The following is a 19429-nucleotide window of genomic DNA, read 5'->3' as shown; positions in this document are numbered from 1 at the left end:
ACATTAATACCAACATGATTAAAGAAACTGAAATAACAGTTAAGAGAGGAATTAAAAAAAGTATAATGATGAAGTCACTAAGTATAGAGTCACTCATGACAATATGACATGCAGTCATTTGGCGCGTGTACAAAAACGCGAGTGGCTAAACCCCCAAAAAATGAATGACATGCAAACGCCCGAGGAAATAGGAAAACAGTAAATCACCGCTAAAACCATCTTTATTATCCAAAATCGTCCCTTAAAACACCACTCTCGCCTCTCCACGCCGTCATTTTCACTCTCTCACCTGACCTGACGCTGTCTCTCTCCTCATTTTCTCGTCGGCCGTCAAATTAAACCCCTCCTCCCACCTTTCTCTCTCTACTCTCATTGGACAAAAATTCTTTTTCATTTTATTAATATAATTTCTAGAGAGAGAAATAAATAAATTATCGAGGAAAAATATTAATATTAATACAAATAATTAAAAAACAAGGGGAAGAACTGAAGCGAAAAGAACACAGACACACCGGTAAAAAGAAAATCCAGCGAAGAAGAGAGAGAAACAAAGATTTTACTTTCAACTTTCGTGGCTTTGAGAGAGAGAGAGAGACTGTGATAATACCATTTTCTCTCTCCTCAATTTGGGAAGGGAAGCTCTTAATTTTGAATCCAAAGAGGGAACGATCTAGGGTTTCCTTTTTTCGCTTCATTTCGAATTTGTGATTTGGGAGGGGATGCTTAATTATCCGGTTTTCATCGGCGATCTCTGCAATTAGGTTTTTAATTTTTGCTTTGTTAAATTTTAATTTGGTTTGAGATTTTGAAATCGGGGAAAAGATGGAGGTAGATTCGTCTTCGTCAATGGAGAACGATCAAGATCCTTCTTCAACACAAAACAACAACTCGTCGTCTCCTTCTTCTCCGCCCCCGTTGCCTTCTTCTTCTTCTCCGTTATCTTCTGTTCAAACGACGCCGGCTTCGTCTTCTCCGATGGAGAAGGATGTAGAGCAACAGCAGCTAAGACAGCAGCAGCAAGGGCAGATAGTTGGGCCAAGGTGCGCGCCCAGTTATTCGGTGGTGAATGCAATAATAGAAAAAAAGGAGGATGGGCCAGGCCCACGGTGCGGGCATACTTTGACGGCGGTTCCGGCGGTTGGGGAAGAAGGGAGCCCAGGTTATATAGGGCCGAGGTTGATTCTTTTTGGTGGTGCTACTGCTCTTGAAGGAAATTCTGCTGCTGCTGGAACTCCTTCCTCTGCTGGAAGTGCTGGCATCAGTATGTTTCTCTTCTTTCTTTCTTCTTCTTCTTCAAGATTTGTATTATTATATGGTTTACTTACTTTTTAGTTTTAGATTGGAGTTAGGGTTGCTGGCTGTGTGAGGTTTTCATTACTCTTGTACGATACACTGATAGCAGATAAGCAGCAGATATCCATCATTTTGCCTTTACGCCTCTTTGAAAAAAAAGAGAATGAAAAAAAGAAGATTAAAGTTGTTAGGGAATGATTAGAGCTGGGAATTACCATGTTTATTGAGTAATACAAGGTCCTGTTATATTGGGATGGATATACCAACTGTAGCTATTGTTTGTTGTTGAGAAGTCAGTAACAACTGTTTCTACTAATGGAGCAATGATGGTGTCCAAAGCAAATTAGGTTTTAAGAACTTTTTTCTTATGTATTAAAGTAACAGTTGCAAGCTAGAGAGCCAAATTTCCAGTGTGCGACTGATTTCGCTCTTGGAATTAGAAGGTTGGAGGAATGATCAGTAAAGGGATGGGTTGTTTGTTATTCTACTATTCAAAGTTGTGTTCTTGTGAGTCTGTTGTGATTGTAACTTTACCTCTTCACACGGCAGGGCTAGCGGGTGCTACAGCTGATATTCATTGTTACGACGTGTTAACCAATAAATGGTCTAGGTAAGAGGAGATTTTCTTAGCTTTTCTGTTCATATTGCAGCCCTTGTGTTTTATGGGTTGTTGTGATCAATTTGTGGAAAAAATTGAAGTGATAAGAGACCATAGATTAACAAACTTTCACGTCCTTGTGTTCTCCAACTTCCAGGATTGCTCCCATTGGAGAGCCTCCAACACCTAGGGCAGCCCATGTAGCCACTGCTGTTGGCACTATGGTGGTTATACAGGTTGGTTTTTAGTTAACAGCTTTTCCCTGTGTCTTTGATATATGTTCTGCCTTTCTCACTAGTGACTGCTGCTACCTATAATTTTTCGTAGGGGGGTATTGGTCCAGCTGGTTTATCTGCTGAAGATCTACATGTTCTTGACCTTACCCAGCAAAGGCCACGTTGGCATAGGTTTGATGCCTGAAAATGACCACTTCTTTTTTTTCCGCTAAGATTGGTTGCCTTAGTTGCTGAGATAATTATTTTGACTAACATAGAAGTTTTGACTAGGGTGGTTGTTCAAGGACCTGGCCCTGGGCCACGATACGGACATGTTATGGCTCTTGTAGGGCAAAGATATCTTATGTGCATTGGCGGAAATGATGGTGAGTGTATTTTTTGGACCGATTTCCTCCATACATGAACTTGTAGAAGGCACTTTGTGCTCTCTAATTCTTCTAATTGGCATACACGAAATGTTGGCTTTTTGTAGGGAAGCGACCATTGGCTGATGTTTGGGCATTAGATACTGCTGCAAAACCATATGAATGGAGGAAATTGGAACCTGAAGGCGAAGGTCCGCCTCCATGCATGTAAGGCCCTTTTTTCTCATCTTATCCCATATTCTTTTCACTAAGAATATTATTGTTGGATTCTTTAGGAGGGCGAGACCCTCTTGATGACTGTGAGCAAGAAGTGACCTCTTGTGGAATTTGTTGATTCCTCGCAAATGGCTCTGTTATTTATATAATTATATGCATAATATTGTTGCTTTCGTGGTGAATCTCTTTTGGATACTTGAACGGATGGGTTGTAACCAAAACTTCTCATGGAAGTAGAACTGCAGGGTAATATGCATGCCACTAACTTGTTCCCTTTTTATTGGGGCAAGGGGGTAATTTATCTGTTAAATGTTAGTAGTCATAGAATTCAGCTATAATTGACAATCTTTAATCAGTGTTAAAAAGATCGTATGGGAAGTTCGAACAGTAATCCTGCATGTCACTTTTAAAGTAGTATAGGGTTTTTGCATTATGCTCCTGATAGTGTACCCTTCCAATCACTATATCAAAGATCATCTAAGCATCAATTACAAAATATGTCAGATAATTTTGTTGGAATGCCAGTAAGTTATTTGCAGTTGTGTTGGAGCAATCGTGAGAATTGATCCCAATATGGGATGGCCTGTTATTTGAGACGATTTTGCATTATTAGGGTAGGAAGGGGAGTGTTTTTGCCTGGAATAGAAATGATATCCACGTTGTGCTGTATTTATGCCATTTTATACGGTCAAGTGATTTACTGCTCAAGGACAAAGGAACTTCTTTAGGGCTGTTTTCTGAAAAATATGCAATGCTTCAATAGTGGTGGACGAGGATGAATATGAGACAAGAAATCTATTAGTTAGACAAAGGGTTGAGGTTTTCAAGAAAAAAGAATCCCAAGCAATGATCTGAAGCCTGGAGGATTGGTGCAGAAGGCAAGATAGTTTGTTGCCGGAGTACAGATCTGCAACCAGGGTGCCACACATGTGCATTAGCTGTTTTTCTTAAGTAAACACTATAGACTATTTTTTACTTAGCAATCACGGAGCCTGTAGTGCGCTTTACAAAGAATCCCTGTTGAACTAGGTCTTAATCCCCTGTCGTTAGCTGTATGGCATGATTGAAGAGGATGCAAGCAGGTGTCTGGTATGTTTTAGTAGTTAAATTATGGAAATGGAGTTAGTGTAATTGAAGAAGTTAGTAACACATATGATATAGCTGATATGAGCCTATATAATATGTGTTACTCGTGTAGTTTTTTGTAGAAAGCTATTGTGTCAATTATGTGATGGCCTGAGACTGTAATTGAACCAGTGTCCCTAGTGGTGACCTTAGTTCTCAATTGCGGAAGGCACTAGGAGGTGAGCCAAAGCACGAATTATGCTCTTGATGCTAAGATGGGCTAAGAAAGAACAGTACCAGAAATGAGAGAGAAATAAGAGGTACTTTTAAGTGGAGAGAGAAGACTAGAAGTGTCTTTGCCACAATCCCACAACTTCCACTTCTCTAGAGCAACATTGATGAAGAACTAATGCCGTGGAAGTATGAGAAAGTTGAGTTTAACTCATTTTCATTTCGCCACTAGTTGGAATCACCACTTGTTCCCAACTTGACAAATTTCTTCTGTTTGTTTTTTCGGATGATCTTAGACTTAATATTTACCGTCTTTCTTCGTCTTGATTTCATTATTGAGTGTTGCCATTACTTCTCTCTTGGTTTTTTTGGTTGGCTCTCATATCCTTAAAAATTGGTTAGGTATGCAACTGCAAGTGCTCGTTCTGATGGTCTTCTTCTACTTTGTGGAGGGAGGGATGCAAACAGTGTGGTAAGTTGAATTGTTAAGTTGCGGAACGTGTAATGTAAATTGACTACTAAGTGTTTTTCACTTCCTTGTTATGATTGGTTTAAAGAGTAGAACAAGGGGTTTGCTTGGAATAAGTTTGTCAAGCTTGTGATTAAAGAAGTTTCTCATCGTCACTTTTCACAAATAGTAAAGAGTATATTTCAAACAGAAAGTAACCGCGTTGTACATAGTTACATACTATAGTGAGAATGGAGGGAAGTGGGTTGGTTAAATATTCATTTATTAACTAAAGAGGACAATAAAATGGGACAAACTAATTTAGACAAATAAACAATATCTTTAGGACTGTGGTATTACTTGTTAATAAATAAAATCAATTAAGTGCTTCTTGCTTATTATCCTGTCCTTCATTGTTCTTTCTCTTAAACAACACTAGTTATAAATATTGTAGACCCTATTCATATTTATACAACTCCATTGATTTTGCTGCAGGTTAAGTTGATATTTACATTGTTTTTCCGTCTGGCGGTATAAAGAACTAAAATGTGTTGCAGTCCTTTAATTTGTGTTAGGATTTAGAATGCCTACTATTGTCGCCATCACTCTTTTCATTAAATTTATGTTTTAGAAGATATAGTGTTTACTGTGACTAAGTTGTCTTTATTAATGACGAGGGATCTTGTGTAGATTATGGTATTTGGTGGCATTGGGGAAACCAAGTTTAGCATATAAGTAGGTTCATGGTTTTTTGAAAGGTTTGCGCTGTGACTTTTTTTAATTGTTAGGCAACCTGCAAGACCTTTTAATAAATATGTTTACTTTTGCTTTCTTTCTCTCTTAAGTTATATTCGTGTCTTCCATATTTTTGTGAAGCCGTTGGCAAGTGCATATGGACTTGCTAAACATAGAGATGGACGGTGGGAATGGGCCATTGCTCCAGGGGTTTCACCATCTCCCAGATATCAGCATGCTGCGGTGGGTTTCACTCCTATCTCATCTTAGAATTTTGTAGTCTTCTAGTTTTTTTGGTCAATAAGCCACTAAAAACTACCACATATAGGTTTTTGTCAACGCACGACTGCATGTGTCTGGAGGTGCACTCGGTGGAGGACGTATGGTGGAAGATTCTTCTAGTGTGGCAGGTACACGTTTATCATATACTGCTCTCGATTGGTTTAATAAATATGTTCATGATATTTATTATTAGGCAACCTGCAAGACCTTTTAATAAATATGTTCATGATTATTCCGGATCATAATTTGGTTCCATGATAATGCATTTATCTGGTGCCACTGTGCCAGAAGTTGATATTTGATTTCTTAGGAAGCAAGGATATTCCATTTTTACCCTAGGAGTAAATTTCGTGTAACATAAAATTTGGAAAATTTGTCATTGACTACCTTTTCTATAAGGTCCACTTTGCAAATAACTACCTTTTGTAATTTTTGTTTTTGAAAAAACTACCTTATAAAACCCAGAAGTCAAAGCAACACTATCCACAAACGGTTTTCGTCCATTTCCACCTTTGTGGCCCCACCTTACTATTTTACTTCTTCCCTTCTTTTCCCGCCTTTTCCTGTTCACCCACCTTTGTTTGTCCTCTTCTTCTTTTCTTCCAATTTCTCCTCTTCTTCCCCAACAATGAAATAAATAAGAAGCATAACAATTAAGAAGGGGGTTTAGAAATTACCATTTTGGTTAAGCAAGAAATAAGGTTGTGCTTCTCATGATTCTTCATCTCATTTGAGGGATCCACCAACTGATTAAACTAGATCGTAGACAAGCCCAGAACAGAAGCACCCACTTCCTTTGATTTTCAGTTTTTTGCATGAAAATACTCGAATTTGCAGAAGAAATATTCAAGTAAAAGATGGCAATTTCTTCTTCATAGTAGTAGCAGCAATCAATGAAGAAGATTATCTCCTCACTTTTTCTTCTTAATAACCTTACCATTATCCGACCGAGAAGTAGAACGCAGAATTGCATGTATTGGACTATTGGTACAAAACAACGGATCTGTGTCTTTGTGGGAGTGAAATGAAGATGAGTTTTTCCAGATCAAAGTATAAAGGAGATTTATAAAAGAAACAGAGGGAGGGAAAGAATAGAAAACCAGGGGCCATTTTGGGTGGAGTTGAAAGAGATTTTTTTTTTTCTTTTTCTCTTTCAACTATTTTGGTGATGGAATGATGATTACTGTAGGTTATTGAGCTTATTTAATTTATTTCATTGTTGGAGAAGAAGTGGAGAAATGAAGGAAAAGAAGAAGAGGGAAAAAAGAGGAACAAGTGAACAACAACAATGGTGGATGAACAAGAAAAGGAGAAAAGGGGGGAAAATAAAAATTATAAGGTGGGGCCCACAAACGGTAGAAATGGACGGAAACCGTTGTGGGTGGTGCTACTCTTACTTTTGGGTTTTTAGAAGAGTTTTTTTTTAAAAAATAGAAGTTAGTTATTTGCAATGTGGATCTTTTAAAAGGTAGTTATTGACAAAATTTCCTAAAAAGTTGAGTTGACGAAATTGCAATGTTGATCTATCTATTGCAATATATATCTTGGTCTTTGATTCTTTGTAAATCAACTTATGATTCAGAATTTATAAGTAAAAGTATTTGTCCCCAACAGCTTGATTTTCTGCCATTTTTGTTGATATACATCTTGATCTTTGATATTCTCTCACAAAAAAAAAAAAAAAATCTTGATCTTTGATTCTTTGTATGTCAAATTATGATTTAGAATTTTCAAGTTAAAGTATTAATGCTTTGTCCTTGACAGTTTTGCTTCTCTCCAAACATTCTCTAGATATTTTCCCCTTTACGTGGTATGTTGATTTGCTCTTTTCTTGTCTTCTATAACATTTACTCGGTATTGCAGTGTTGGATACAGCAGCAGGTGTTTGGTGTGATACAAAGTCAGTAGTTACTAGTCCTAGGACTGGTCGGTATAGTGCTGATGCTGCTGGTGGAGATGCCTCTGTTGAGTTAACAAGGCGATGCAGGCATGCAGCTGCTGCAGTTGGTGACTTGATTTTTATTTATGGCGGTTTACGCGGTGGTAAGAGATCTTATTTGCTATCATGGTGTGCTTATTTATTTATTTGTTACTGAAATGAGCATCAAAATAATTGTCAAGTGTATCTCTTCGACAACGTGCTATAAACTTGAGGCCCTTTCTTTTGGGGTTCCTATTATTATGTTAACTTAGTTGAGGTAGCATTATCTTTTCTTTTGGATTGGTTATACACTTATGTGTTAACTGTAGGATGCTTAAAAGCTCTAAAACCATGGTTAATGTATTCACAATTAACTCAAGGGACTCCCTATGTGTTCACGAGATCCAGCTTGTATGTATCTTTTTTCTCACTCTGGCTCCATGAGCAACTTCAAGAGGATTTCATAACACTAACTCCTAGTAGTTTATGGAGAGACGTCTTCAGTTGTCTCTGACTTTTGGGTGTCTGTTCTGAGACTGCTAATGATTGTTCCTACTTCCTATGCTTCTTTCTTGCTGTTTTCCTCTTTGACGTGTTATTTGTTTTATCAAATCCTTTTTTTTGTATCTTTATAGGTTGAATGATGGAGTCTGGTTTCTTTTTTTAGGTGTGCTACTTGACGACTTGCTGGTTGCTGAAGATCTTGCTGCTGCGGAAACCACAACTGCAGCTTCAATTGCTGCAGCTGCAGCGGCTGCTTCCAATTCCCCACCAGGAAGATTACCTGGAAGGTATGGTTTCACCGATGACAGACTACGGGAGAGTGATCCTGAATCTGTTCCTGATGGTGCTGTTGTTCTGGGGAACCCTGTTGCTCCTCCTGTAAATGGTGACATTTACACAGATATAAACCATGAAAATGCCATGGCGCAGGGAAGCCGGTGAGCTACTCTCAAATTTACAGACTTGCTTGACTTAAGACTGTTGGATGGCCACATTGACTTACTGACCGTAAAGTATTTGCAGGAGGCTCAGCAAAGGAGTTGAGTATTTGGTTGAAGCCTCAGCAGCCGAAGCAGAGGCTATTAGTGCTACATTAGCTGCTGCTAAAGCACGCCAGGTTAATGGTGAAGTAGAACTACCAGATAGGGGAGACCGCGGTGCTGAGGCGACACCTAGCGGAAAACCGATACCGACGATGATTAAGCCCGACTCTTCTGCACCGATTAGTACCCCTCCTCCAGGGGTTAGGCTCCATCATAGAGCTGTGAGTATTTAATTCCTTCCACAATCTCTGCAAGATGTATTGAGGCATTAAGCACCAAAGCCTTTCCAATGTTCATATTCATGTTTTTTTCATCGAGGCTAAATTTTTTAAAAATAAGTTGATTACTAGTTAATATCTGTTGTCTTCTTTAACAGACGTATTTCTATCTTTGTTTATGATATGTTCCTTTTTTAGTTATTACAGTGTCCCTATCCCTCACAAGTAAGGCTATAAACTGATTTTCCAAATAGTACCCTTTATATAAGTTATGTCATCCTTGTTTCATTTAATTTAAGTTGTGGCATTTTTGAAAATTTAAGCATAAAGTACCATTACCATGTTAGGAAAGGTGAATATTTCCTGACATCCTGACTTAGTATAGTATGTGACTAACAATTCCAGATAGAGGTAATATGTTTTTAACTGCGATGGGTGCTTGAACCCATACTCATTTCTGCTAGTGGTTCTCTAACAGTATACCCGGGTCGTTGTTGAATAACCTCTTTTGGGTTTTGCAGGTAGTTGTAGCTGCAGAGACCGGTGGTGCTTTGGGTGGCATGGTTAGATCGTTATCTATTGATCAGTTTGAAAATGAAGGCAGGCGAGTTAGTTATGGAACACCAGAGAATGCTACTGCTGCAAGGAAACTACTTGATCGGCAAATGTCAATCAACAGTGTCCCGAAAAAGGTAAATGGATTTTTCCATGCTGTACCAGACGTCACAAAAGTCCATTAAAAAGAATAATTGGTTCTGAAAGTCCCAGAGATGCTAAAAGTTTTGATGAAAGAAGTTAGTGAAGTAAGTGCAATCATAGAGTTCACGAGGTTTATTTTCGGAACTTGTTTGGTCAAAACGTGGTGAATAGTGTACATAGCTATACAAATTTCTGCCAACTTGTGATTTCAAAGTATGCTGGGCAAATTGTTGGGAAGTTTGATGCTGTTACTTGCAAATTTTATGATAGATTTACAAAACTAGTTAAGTGGATGAAGTTTTAGGTTCATACATGTCCAAGTTCCTTCGCTAATTTATTACATGCATCTACCTAGACTTATCTTAATCTGTGTACATATATGTGATAGAAGGGGTTCTTAAAGGGTCCCAGTAAGTTTTTCTGAAACTATCTGAAAGACATTTGTCAGAAACAACGTTGTGTTTCTTGCCAAGATGTAATTTAAGAGAATGGTAAGGCCTTTTGGCCTTTTGATCTCTCTCTTTTATAAGTTTTTATCACTTCTTGCTTTCCTAAAAGTTCCTTTGAATGCTAGTACTAGGTTATCAAAAGAAATTTGCATGCATAAACAATATATATAGTGCACTTTTGATATGTTCAGTCACCGAACCTTAAATTGCTGTTATGGCTTAGGTTTGTTGCGTAAAGGATGATCATTAAGCATATCCAAAGTTTTATTCTTTGGCCTGTCTGTGGGTAGTTGAGTATGGTAACCGAAATGCGAATTTAGCTGAAATGCTTTAGTAAGCCCACTTATACTACCCCAAAATGCCAAAAGTACATGAAGTATTTGAGTGTCATGTAGGTGTTATTTATCTTTGGCTTCATAGTAGGTTTCTTTTTCCTTTCTGTTGTATCATAATCTCAAGTGAATTTCAGCCTTTTGATTTTGTCCATATTTGATATTTCTGGCTTTATGTCGGCATATGTCTGACCTTTCTCTTTCGTTTTAGGTTGTAGCACATCTTCTCAAACCTCGGGGTTGGAAGCCTCCCGTTCGCCGACAGTTTTTCTTGGACTGCAATGACATAGCAGATCTCTGTGACAGTGCAGAACGAATTTTTGCAAGTGAACCAAGTGTCCTTCAACTTAGGGCTCCTATTAAAATTTTTGGTGATTTACATGGACAATTTGGGGATCTTATGCGACTTTTTGATGAATATGGTTCTCCATCAACGGCTGGGGACATAGCGTAAGTGTTAATGTTGTCACTTAGCTGAACTATCTGTACCGTGCTTTTATATATGTTTGGACGTTTAGCAGCTTAAAACACTGTTGTTAAGTTGATGAGTAAGTGTTAATATTACTTGAATGCAATTGTAATGTAACCCAGTTTTGAGGGTATGGAATCACTGTTGTTTTGACCATAGCAGCAAATTCTTTTTCCATTATTTTTCTGGGATTGGTTTGGGGAGAGGGGATCCTCGAAGATTCCACGGTTGTGGTTGCAAATAGTCTTTTTACATAATTTCTTTGTTCCCTGGCTTGCAAAATGTAGATTTCAGTAAGCTAGGATTCACAGGGTTATTTGGCCCGTTGATCGACATCTAAAATGCTGTTGAATGATCGATTCATGCAAAATGTAGTTAAGAATTTTCAAATACTTGACTAACATGTTCAGAAATGAGGGGTTACTTTGAATTGTTACTATAGTCTATATATTTTTTTTTGTGGGTATTTCTGTTTATTTGTACTGGGGTTTACATGCTGAATTATGGTCCATAATTTATCCTCAGATACATAGATTATCTCTTCTTAGGAGACTACGTAGACCGGGGACAGCATAGCTTGGAAACTATTACACTTCTACTTTCGTTGAAGGTACAGTTATTTTTAATCTTCTTTTTTGGGGTGGGGTGGGTAGACGGGAGAAAATTGTGTTTATCTAATGTATGTTGTCTTTATAATTATAATTATCAGGTTGAGTATCCTCATAATGTACATTTAATTCGAGGAAATCATGAAGCAGCTGATATAAATGCCCTTTTTGGCTTCAGGATTGAATGCATTGAGCGCATGGTAAGCCATTAGTGCGTATAAAATGATATAAAACATACAAATTATGTTTGATATGTAGTATTTATTTTCTTGATTGATTTTAAAAATTCTTACATATTAAATAGGGTGAAAGAGATGGTATCTGGGCATGGCACCGGTTCAACAGATTGTTCAATTGGCTTCCTTTGGCAGCTCTTATCGAGAAAAAAATTATATGTATGCATGGTGGCATTGGACGCTCAATTAATCATGTAGAACAGATTGAGAACATTCAGCGGCCAATTACAATGGAAGCTGGCTCAATCGTTCTTATGGATTTGTTATGGTTAGTCATTGTTATCATCTATAATTTGGTATCTGGGATCTATGTTTAGCCTGGTGAGCTTGTAATAAAATGATTTTTTGCAGGTCGGATCCAACCGAAAATGACAGTGTGGAAGGATTGCGTCCAAATGCCAGAGGTCCTGGTTTAGTCACATTCGGGGTGAGTGACTTTTCTTAAAGTTGTTCGAGTTAATGGAGGGAAGAAAATGTGGTTGCTGAGCTCAAGTCTTATCTTTCTGAACACACTTCTCTCTTTGCTTCACTATCTGTCTTAGTTTTCTACTTTCCTTCTTCCTCTCTGAAACTTGGGTGGGCAGGGCATAGGGTGGTTGCTCCTATTTGAACTTGTCATGTGATTTATTGCTATGATCTGGTGCTTGGAAACATACAGTTATGTTTCTGTTTCTATTGTTGCCATTCAGAATCTTGGTTGCATTAAATTCTGTTCCTGTTTGTTAATGCTTCAACAGGAACTATCTGCCATATGTTTGTGATAAAAAGATTCTTACCGGATCAAAATGTCCATATGTTTGTTTTGTTTCCAGTGGATTTGAAGTGTTATGGGTGATAGGCAGACTTTTATCTATGATATTGTTGATTTTTTTTTTTCACATGACGCAAAAATGTGGATGGTTCGTGCCGTTCGTCTAATTTTAAATTTACAAGCTGTCAAAGATGCTTAGATGGCTGGCTGTTATCTTAGATCTGTGCAATATTTGAGTGGTGGGTGTACTCTGGTTTTGCAGCCTGATCGTGTCATGGAGTTCTGTAACAACAATGATCTTCAGTTGATTGTACGTGCACATGAATGTGTCATGGATGGTTTTGAGCGGTTTGCTCAAGGACATTTAATTACTTTGTTTTCAGCTACCAACTATTGTGGTATGTTCAAGGCCCACTTCTTTTCATGTCATTTTGCAAGCGTTGATAAGTTTATTTTCTGGCATAAAAGTAGGGCTGCTAAAAACTTCATTTTGTCTCTTCCCAGGTACTGCAAATAACGCAGGAGCTATCCTGGTATTAGGGAGGGATCTTGTGGTGGTCCCAAAACTAATTCATCCTCTGCCTCCAGCAATTTCATCACCAGAGACGTCACCGGATCGTCATATTGAAGATACTTGGATGCAGGTATGGTTATTTTTGTAGAGAGTGCTTGATGATGGTAGTTTGTTTCTTCTCTAGGAATAATAAATAACCAATTTTCATGGCTGCAGGAGCTTAATGCAAACCGACCGCCAACACCAACTAGGGGTCGTCCTCAAGTTGCAAATGATCGGGGTTCTCTTGCGTGGATCTAATAGAAGTGAAAAGGTTCACCACTTACATTGGATAATGCTTCCACCCAGGGGTTTTGGCATTTGGTATAGCAGGATGCTGTATATAGAATGTCCTGAACTCATCAACTTAAAGCCATGAAAATTTTGAAGACCCTCTTGGGATAACCACACGTTCGGAGGTCTTCAATTCAAGTATATTATGGATCTCAGTGCGAACGGCAGTTTACTCATATTAATGGGATGTGCCAGCAATAGCATGGGTATCCTAGGGAGTTGGCCCTTGTACATTTTATCGAAATATGCCCGGTGGAAAGTCCAGAGTCTCGGTTATTTCTTTAGTCAGGTCGATAGTTTTGGGTATTCTTCTGTTTAGTTTTCTATTTTTGTTTTTTGGGTTTGGTCTTCTATTAGAGTGTGTTTGTCACACAAGTTCAGTGTATGCTATTGGTGAGGTAACATTATATCAAAATCCATGGTGAGGTGTCCTTGTATAATAGAGGGTATTGTTTGTGTAATTTTGTGTTCATTTTCCTGTGTAACTTTTTTTCTCCTTCTTAAGAGGTATTAAAGTTTTTTGACTTACAAGTACGAAAAAGATGCAGGTGCTCTCCAGTACACTATGACCTCGCCCTTGCCCTCTTTTTCCAACAGAAAAATAAACTTGTCCATTAGATCCATAAGTGAAGGTGAACAATCTTAAAAACTTTCGAAAGAGAGTATATCTAATTTTATTAATGGAGAAATATGTGCGACTATAAGTCTACAAGTCTATAAATAGTTCTTATTTACAAGGTTTTAATAACCAATTAATGAAAAATCTAAAACTGTGTCATTCATAATTGCAAACAAACTTTCTGTAGGATATGACACTCTGTACCCTGCAGAATCAGCGACAAATTACAAGTACTACAATCCTCCACCACAACTCGAAAAAAATCCGCTGAATTAGAGTTGAAGTTTATACCATATCTTACAATCATTCTGCCCAAGAGGAATGTATGGCACAGTGAAGGAGTTATGCCCAAAACATTGGATACTCTACAAGCTTTACCATGGACATATAAAATTACGGCCTTTCTTCTGCTTGCATCCCAGCTGACACATTATCCTCGCTTTACTGGCCTCTGGACATAAGATTTGTTCGGATCTTCTGTTTTAAGCTTTGGTGGCCGAATCTCACCCTTTTTTCCCTGCGTAGTCAGTATAATGTAAACATCTTGCGTATGTTAAACAACCCATTTTACACACAGCTACTGTAATTAAAAAAAAAAAAAACAGTACATCACAACTTTTACCTTCTTTCCACTCTTCATGAAATCTCTCCAGCTAGAAACCTGCATGTAAAGAAAAACACAGGGCAATCAACTATTGGCAGGTTCACTTGACTATACTTGGGCATCATGACAAATACAGAAAACCTTTTCTCACAGTACATCGCAGTTGTTAGATTATACTCCGTGTCTGCGTTAGTAAATAAAATGTGAAAACACACAGTATATGCAGTTGTTAGATTATACTCTGTACTAGTAACAGCTTAATATAGTGATTTGGTGGTGAAACCAAAGAGTATTGTCGATGGAGTAGAATATACTGGGGTGACAGCATAGTAATTTGGTTTACAAGAACTACTGCAAATGTTCTTAACAAAACACACAGAGAAGAAAAAAGGGGAATAGTCAAACCCTTTTTTCTCTTGTTCCTTCCCACTGCTCCTCATGCTCTCGCTTCCTTTTCCAAACCTCCTTTTGTTCCGCTTCGTCTTTCTTTAGCCTGCCCTCTTCCTCCGATATCTAGAAACGGCAGAAAGGGAATAAGGTGGAGCACACAAAAAATGAGACATCCAAGAAAATAATATAGTTGGTTTGAAAATTACTCTCATAGCCATCTTTCTCCTCCGCCACTCTTGCTCAGTTAGAATTTCTCGTACTTTCAACTTTAGCTGCTGTTTAAACTCCTCTGACAACTCATATTCTTTATCAAATTTCTGTCAACACCAGGTATATATTCAGTTACTTGAGCACTAAACTACTTCCAATTTGTACAAAACCTAAGAGAGAAAATAATAAGTACGCCCTTATTATGGTCAGGTGGACAAATCTAGAAGTTGGACCCTCATAAGTCTTTATTTAGTTATTTACATTAAACTCAAGATCCCTTTTCTTTGCGTTTGTATCATATCCAGTGCTGTTTTATGTCAATTTCCATGTCACACGTGAAAAACCAGAAAAGGTTTCAGTACATATTGTTGTCCTTTCGCCAGGGAGAGAAGCAGTTGTAAGAAATGCTACCAAAGTGACAAGTGATGAAAACATCAGTATGTTATAATTAAGACATGAATATCTAATTCTCCAGAATAAAAGAGGCTAGCACATGGCAAATTACGCACAGCAGGTTATTGGGGCTATGAGAGTTGAGGAGGAACTCAAGGAAGAGAAACTGGTCGAAATCTTAAGATCACAAAGCATTATCAAATACTAACTGAATAAATGATTCTTCAATTCAGGAAGATACTAGTTTCAAGGTTACAGGCTTACAGCATTTAGATTCTGAATGGTTCTGAATGGTCACTCACAAAATTATCCTTTTCAATCTCTACCTAATTCCCTAACATATTTAGGAAGTTCGAGGAGTCAAGATAAAAAGCAAACTACACACGGCTAATGTGATGCAAGCAATCCAGCAGCACCTCAACATCATGATCAGAACAACAATAAGATGGACACATCATGGTTGAAAGAAGAAGCAATGAGTGGTTTCCATCTTCAAACAATGAGAAAACAACAGCAGGGATGCATAGTGATATAAAACACATGAATTGAGAACATAGAGAGCAAAGGAAATCATCAAGGCAGAAGCTAAAATTTCCCTAACATATTTAGGAAGTTCGAGGAGTCAAGATAAAAAGCAAACTACACACGTGTGATGCAAGCAATCCAGCAGCACCTCAACATCATGATCAGAACAACAATAAGATGGACACATCAGGGTTGAATAGAAGAAGCAATGAGTGGTTTCCATCTTCAAACAATGAGAAAACAACAGCAGGGATGCATAGTGATATAAAACACATGAATTGAGAACATAGAGAGCAAAGGAAATCATCAAGAAGCTAAAATTTCTTCAATTTTCTAGAACAAGCTGGTCGGAAGAAAAAAATCAGGAGGAAATGGCAAGTGCACTTACCTCGTCAACCAAATATTTTATTTTTGAAGCAGTCTCTTTCTTTAGCTTTTTCTTCCTCACAGATAGAAGTTCCTCTGCAATTACAATGGAAACGGATGCAAGGAATGTCTGAATTATTGGATATCTCCAAAGAGACACAGGTATAAAACATGTGCCAGAAGAAAAGAGCAGAGAATCATGTAAAAAAAAATACCCGAGACCATTATGATGAAAATTTTAAGCATTATGACCCATAGCCAATTTCTAAAAATTAACTTTGGCAATGAGTCACAACAGAATAAAACAACTATATGTTGATGTCATAAATGAGCTGGTTGCTGACCTTTTGCAGATTTAACTTGGCTAAGAACATACTCTCTTTCTTGTGAATCAAGAAGTTGCTGTTGGGCTTTTGCTAGTGCTGTGTAAGTCAGGAGGAACACATTAGCAAATAAAAACAAGATACACTACAGAAACAGTCTTCACAGTAAAAATACAAAAAAGGTTCACAAATTGATCAGTGTTAAAAAGTCATATGTATTTCACGAATCAAGGGAACAAAACATGCATATAAGCTTTAGGTCTACAAGGAAGAAAAGTGAAAGCATATAGGATGTATCAAGTGCACAACTAGCACGTCAAGGTGAACCGCATGTGTCCACCTACATCCCAGAAAAATACTATTATGTAATAAAAAATTATTTTCTCGAGTTAATGCACATTTTGACACACCTCCAAATGCCTCCTTCGCTTGTGGATGCTTGCATTTGTCAGGGTGAACCATCAACGATATCTACATGTCTCACAATAAATGAGAAGCTAAATAAGGAAAACATAAAATAAAATAAAGATATTGCCCAAGTCTGTATTTTAAGTTACCTTTCTATATTGCCTTTTCACATCATCTATAGATGAATCAAACGGTAAGTTAAGATGCTCAAATGGATTCAACTTGAAGCACGATAGGATCCTGTAGCATTAACAATGTAAGTCATAGAGAAGAAAGACAATAAAGAAGAGCTACTTTATTAGTTCCAGCTATCAAGTTCATAGTTATTGTGACCCATCTACTTTACTCTCCACAAACAACACACACTACCTTTTGAAAAGCAAACTAATCACTTACTTTCCAACTTCAAAATACTATTTTCTTGCAGCAACTCAGTGAATAATACAAATTCACACACAGTAAAGCCTTCTAAAATTCATAGTACCAGAGAAATCAAAGAGATTTTCATTATGACTCCCTTTCCTCCTCTTCCCTCCAACTGATGACAACACGTTAATGAACTACCCCACAGTCCAAAGATCACGATAAGTTTCTAAAGAGCAAAAACATCCTTCATAAAGGAGCATCCGAAGAAAAAGAACAAAAAAATGAGAAATGCCCAAAGTAAATTTCCTCTCCCAAAAGGCGAAACCCTCTCCCCACAGGCCCCCACCGCCCGGCCACTCGAGCATCGTGGATGAGGTAAGTTGCAACATGTGCCTCAATTGGTCATTTTACAAGTGGTTGTGTTCGTCACAGGATTTCCTGGACATGCCATCAATTTCCAAACTTTGCCCCCTTTCTCTTTACCAACTAAGCTATGCATTGGAATTTGGAAGGCACCTAATTAAATTTGCATCAAGGACAAAACTTTGAATTTGTCCCAGGTCACCAGCAAATACCCTGCAGTATTCTTTCCACAAAGAAAACACTTAGTAAAAAAACTACAAACTATAAATCAAACTCTAATTGTCGATGAACAAATCAACCAATATCGTATCCTTTACTTCAGTTTTCTTCCTGTCTACATAAAGGACAAACATTAAAACAAAAGAGCTCCAACTCCAAATACGTAAAATAATGTTTAACTGCATCTCTTCAATCTACTAAAGGAACTCCATTGCATAAAACTCCTAGCAAGAGCAAGAATTTCGAGAAGAAAGCAAATCAAAGACCAAAATCAGTTATTTAGTTAGTTTTAAATTGATCCAGGATCCCTCCCGTATGACCCTACATCTCTTGGATAAAGATTTCACCTTAACTGAAAAGTTACCCGGATTCATCTATGTCAATGTTAGTACCTAATTTATTAATCTCCTGCAAATTGCAATCCTAAGTGGCGAATGAGTACGTGTGAGTGGTACATTTTTTGGCATAATTTAACAGAACTGGGAAGTGAATTGCGTTCCAGTGTCCAGCCTAGAGCAGAAAATTAGGTAAAATATGTATATTTATGTTTTTATTCAGACAACCAATACCTGTTTTTTATAATGAATAAAACGTATGATGATATCCAGCTCCTCATTTGATCATAAGGAGCTCTCAAATTAGACATACTCATCCTAGAAATCTCGACGAAGCAACGTGATTCCCCTTTGCACACACAATCAGCATAGGGACGGAAACCCTAATCAATTAAAATTTTGAGCAAACAAATTGACTAATTTCAACTAATTAGAATTCGTTATTCATTGTTTGCATTTAATTTTTAAAATTCATCACAAATAGAAATCAAACGAGCAAACAAATTTAAGTATTGCGCATGAAATTAACTGGAAATAGAAGCTTGAATGAGGCAATGAATTAAAATAATAAAAGAAATTCAATAAAAAAGGAACGAATGAAAAAGAAAAAGGAACCTGATAACTTCGTTATCTCGTTCAACTTCACCAACTTCGGCGAAGAATTCTTTGAGAAGAGCATCGTCATCGAGTACTGTCTCTCCCATCTACCCTTTCTCTCTCTTTCTGTTTCTGTTTCTGTTTCTGTTTCTCTTTCTAACCTTTGCTTGATCGATACAACGAACATCCAAATCCAAATCCAAATCCAAACAAACCTTCCGATGATTAGAATTTGGGTTAAAGGATCCGAGTAGAGTACCACTGGGCCGTGAATTTGACCCGAATGGAACAGGCACAGCTAAATTATTCAGATGCTACCATCTTTACTAGGCCCAATTAGGGTTTCTGTACAAGCTCTTCATAAGGCGGGGCCTGTTACCTAATACGGAGTATATATTTTTTGACCCAAATGGAACAGTTAACTTGAGAGTTGAGATTGAGAAGTTAACATCTTTACTAGGCCCAATTTGGCTTTCTTTACTAGGCTTAATCTGGTTTTCTGTAAAAGGTCTCGTTACCTTTTCCAAGGTCCATTTAGTGCATTTTGTATTGAACGCTTAAGTTACCAAAATGCCCATCAACACTAGGTTACTTTAAACTTCAAAATTCATACGGAGTAGTTGGAACGGAGTACGACACATATCAATAATATTTCCATTGCGGAAT

General features: G+C 37.6%; 2 protein-coding genes across 3 annotated transcripts; one reads left to right on the top strand and one right to left on the bottom strand.

The window, feature by feature from the left end:
* Positions 1 to 280: 280 nt before the first annotated feature.
* LOC110797072 (serine/threonine-protein phosphatase BSL3) lies at positions 281 to 13576 on the top strand. Of its 2 annotated transcripts, none has more exons than XM_022002171.2 (21): positions 281 to 1261; positions 1843 to 1903; positions 2049 to 2127; positions 2219 to 2298; positions 2398 to 2492; positions 2600 to 2699; positions 4407 to 4476; positions 5329 to 5430; positions 5516 to 5597; positions 7333 to 7512; positions 8058 to 8331; positions 8417 to 8657; positions 9176 to 9346; positions 10346 to 10584; positions 11129 to 11213; positions 11313 to 11411; positions 11516 to 11715; positions 11799 to 11874; positions 12461 to 12596; positions 12703 to 12842; positions 12929 to 13576. In XM_022002171.2, the coding sequence occupies exons 1-21, from the start codon at positions 823 to 825 to the stop codon at positions 13010 to 13012; spliced, it is 3033 nt and encodes a 1010-aa protein (XP_021857863.1). In that variant the 5' UTR covers positions 281 to 822; the 3' UTR covers positions 13013 to 13576. The 2 variants fall into 2 exon arrangements, with proteins under 2 accessions (XP_021857863.1, XP_021857862.1); XM_022002170.2 differs by having other exon boundaries at positions 377 to 1261; positions 8408 to 8657.
* A 119-nt stretch (positions 13577 to 13695) lies between these two features.
* Positions 13696 to 18946, bottom strand: LOC110797071 (J domain-containing protein spf31). The gene is made up of 9 exons (XM_022002169.2): positions 18782 to 18946; positions 17033 to 17123; positions 16886 to 16946; positions 16497 to 16574; positions 16175 to 16248; positions 14865 to 14975; positions 14674 to 14781; positions 14287 to 14325; positions 13696 to 14181 (listed from the first exon to the last, which is right to left on the bottom strand). Exons 1-9 carry the CDS (start codon positions 18868 to 18870, stop codon positions 14095 to 14097), a joined length of 738 nt encoding a protein of 245 aa, XP_021857861.2. The 5' UTR covers positions 18871 to 18946; the 3' UTR covers positions 13696 to 14094.
* Between the last annotated feature and the right edge of the window lie 483 nt (positions 18947 to 19429).

This window comes from Spinacia oleracea, chromosome 5, assembly GCF_020520425.1.
Source record: "Spinacia oleracea cultivar Varoflay chromosome 5, BTI_SOV_V1, whole genome shotgun sequence".
NCBI classification, from domain to species: Eukaryota; Viridiplantae; Streptophyta; class Magnoliopsida; order Caryophyllales; family Amaranthaceae; genus Spinacia; species Spinacia oleracea.
This window is presented reverse-complemented; position numbering and strand designations above follow the sequence as displayed.

Excerpts from the sequence above, each read along its gene's own strand:
- LOC110797072 (XM_022002170.2), top strand. The coding sequence starts at position 823 with ATGGAGGTAGATTCGTCTTCGTCAATGGAGAACGATCAAGATCCTTCT. Across the intron at positions 1,262-1,842 it reads TGCTGGAAGTGCTGGCATCA|GGCTAGCGGGTGCTACAGCT; the intron begins GTATGTTTCTCT and ends TTCACACGGCAG. Across the intron at positions 4,477-5,328 it reads GGAGGGATGCAAACAGTGTG|CCGTTGGCAAGTGCATATGG; the intron begins GTAAGTTGAATT and ends ATTTTTGTGAAG.
- LOC110797071 (XM_022002169.2), bottom strand. The coding sequence starts at position 18,870 with ATGGGAGAGACAGTACTCGATGACGATGCTCTTCTCAAAGAATTCTTC. Across the intron at positions 16,575-16,885 it reads AGCGAAGGAGGCATTTGGAG|CACTAGCAAAAGCCCAACAG; the intron begins GTGTGTCAAAAT and ends TGACTTACACAG. Across the intron at positions 14,326-14,673 it reads AAGGAACAAGAGAAAAAAGG|GTTTCTAGCTGGAGAGATTT; the intron begins GTTTGACTATTC and ends CTTTACATGCAG.